Source organism: Lepidochelys kempii, chromosome 6, assembly GCF_965140285.1.
Source record: "Lepidochelys kempii isolate rLepKem1 chromosome 6, rLepKem1.hap1, whole genome shotgun sequence".
NCBI lineage: Eukaryota > Metazoa > Chordata > Testudines > Cheloniidae > Lepidochelys > Lepidochelys kempii.
In genome coordinates, this window is record NC_136385.1 from 3,372,839 (window position 1) to 3,375,331 (window position 2,493).

At 45.1% G+C, this 2,493-nt stretch overlaps 1 protein-coding gene across 1 annotated transcript; it reads left to right on the plus strand.

Annotated features, from left to right (window-relative positions):
* Positions 1-1,545: 1,545 nt before the first annotated feature.
* Positions 1,546-2,484, plus strand: LOC140913719 (olfactory receptor 5AS1). The gene has a single exon (XM_073350522.1). It carries the CDS (start codon positions 1,546-1,548, stop codon positions 2,482-2,484), a length of 939 nt encoding a protein of 312 aa, XP_073206623.1.
* Positions 2,485-2,493: the final 9 nt, after the last annotated feature.

The following is a 2,493-nucleotide window of genomic DNA, read 5'->3' on the forward strand; positions in this document are numbered from 1 at the left end:
GGTGATTGGCATGCTATAAATAGCTAGATAATCTGGAGTACTCTTACGTGTCTTACAGGTTTTACATTCCACCTGTTGGGGCCAGGACAATGAGTTTACTCTGGAACCAGGAATAACTGAGAAGATATCAGCTACAGCGGCAAACAATTAGTATGTTTCACCTGTATCTAACTTTATGGTCCTTTGATTCCATATTTCTACCTAAGGCTGGTTGAAAATTTTTCTTAAGAAGTTTTTTTTGGTAGGAAATTGGATTTTCCATTTAACTCTTTTTCCCAAGAAATGATCTTTTCTCCCGAAATTATAAGCTTTCCATCAAAATACCAAACACCTCTCCTCCCTAAAACATGCCTGTGGTACTCTGGTGATGTTCCAGGGCAGTTCAGCAAGAGGAGAGACCATCATGCATCATGGTGGATGTAGTCCAGCCTGGGAGCTTGGCCCATGGCAGAGATTAATGGTGTGTTGTATCTGAGGAACCACCGTGGTACTTCCAAATCAAAATATTACATTTTAACTAAAAGATTTTGGTCTCCACAAAAAAACAAACAACCAACCCTTTGTGGATAAGCTCTTCACAGTACCCAGGTTGCACTGAAAACAGCAGGATGAAATATAGCCCAACCTCATACTCTGAAACTCTGGTAGAAATTGCATCAGTTAATAACACAGTAAGAAAGAATAGGTCAAATTAATCCCCAGGGCACCAATTAAGCGAGAGTGGCTTTGGTTCACTGAATGCATGAATTCACTGTTGTGTCTCTCTGAGCTCAGGTATTCCCAGTAGCTTCAGGAATCACATCCCAAAGATCACACATCTTCGTATAAAACTTCCTGAATGCTCCAAATTGGCAGTTTCTGTGGATGAGGAAACACCAACACATCTCTCTTTCTCTCTTCTCAGCAGGTACATGCTATTGTCCTGAATTACAGTCACACACACACATACAGACACCCTGGGAATCAGCAGCTATTGAATTCCAGACCTCCAGCACCAAAAGTCTGAGCCCCAACTCCGACCTCTTCAGCTAAAGGAGCGACGTCCTTGGTTGGACAAAATAGGCAATTACCTAGTCACTGAAGTCAGGGCTTTCGGTTATGTCTCTGGGTTTTTATAGAGGCTCCAGTAAATGCCAAACAGCTTAATTAGCACAGTAAGCAACTTTACCCGAAACAGACATGACAAGCCACAGAACTCCCCTTGCCCAGATAGAGTGGAAAGACTGACACTCCTTTACTCTCATCCCTTCTTTAGCTAAGGATTGGATTAGTTTGGATTAGTGAACAGGAGTTTTTGTGTGGGGGGGCATGATTAACCTGCTTCTCATTGTATTTGCAGAGCGTGTGCATTTTATCAAACACCCGGAATAACCAGCTGAGAACATCTGGCTCTGTGGACTCAGCCCTTCCCTGAGCGGGTACTGATGTCCATTGAGAAACTGATCTCCATTTATCTTCCCTTACTTCATGACAGAGAAGGGACAGGTTTTCCACACCATCCACCGGCCCATATCTCTGCAGCAGCCTGATCTCTGTTCAGAGGAGATGGAAGAGGGAAATCACTCGGAGGTGACTGAATTCATTCTCTCAGGACTGACAGATCATCTGGAGCTGCAGATCCCCCTGTTTGTGGTGTTCCTACTGATTTATGGTATCACCTTAGTGGGGAATGGGGGGATGATCTTCTTAATCACGATTGATCCCCGACTCCACACACCAATGTACTTTTTCCTCAGTAATTTGTCTTTCTGTGACCTGTGTGTTTCCTTGATTATTTCCCCTAAAATGCTGCTGAATTTATTAGCTGAAAGGAACAGCATTTCTTACACGGCCTGTGCTCTGCAAATGTTTCTCTCTATTGCTTTTGGAGATGTTGAGTGCCTCTTGCTGGCTGTGATGGCCTATGACCGTTATGTGGCAATCTGTAATCCGCTGCTCTATACGGTCACCATGTCCAGGCAGCTTTGTAAACAGCTGGTGGCTGCGGTGTACGCTGTGGGGATTGTGGATTCAATGATATACACGTGTTGCACATTTCGGCTGTCATTCTGCAGCTCCAACATCATCAATCATTTCTTCTGTGACGTCCTCCCACTGTTGGCGCTCTCCTGTTCTGACACCCGCATCAATGAGATTATGACGTTTGCTTTCACGAGCTGCATTACAGGGAGCAGCTTTGTGACAGTCCTCCTCTCCTATGTCTATATCACCTCCACCATCCTGCAGATCCGCTCTGCCGAGAGCCGGCACAAAGCCTTCTCCACCTGCACTTTCCACTTGACCGCTGTGGTCCTGTTTTTTGGCACCTTCCTCTTCATGTATTTGCGTCCCACCTCCAGCTATTCCATGGACAGAGACAAAGTGACCTCAGTGTTTTACACGCTGGTGATCCCCATGTTGAACCCCTTCATCTACAGCCTGAGGAACACGGAGGTGAAGGATGCCTTGTGGAAAGCAATGAATAAACTCCTAACCAGCTCTTGAATCTGCATT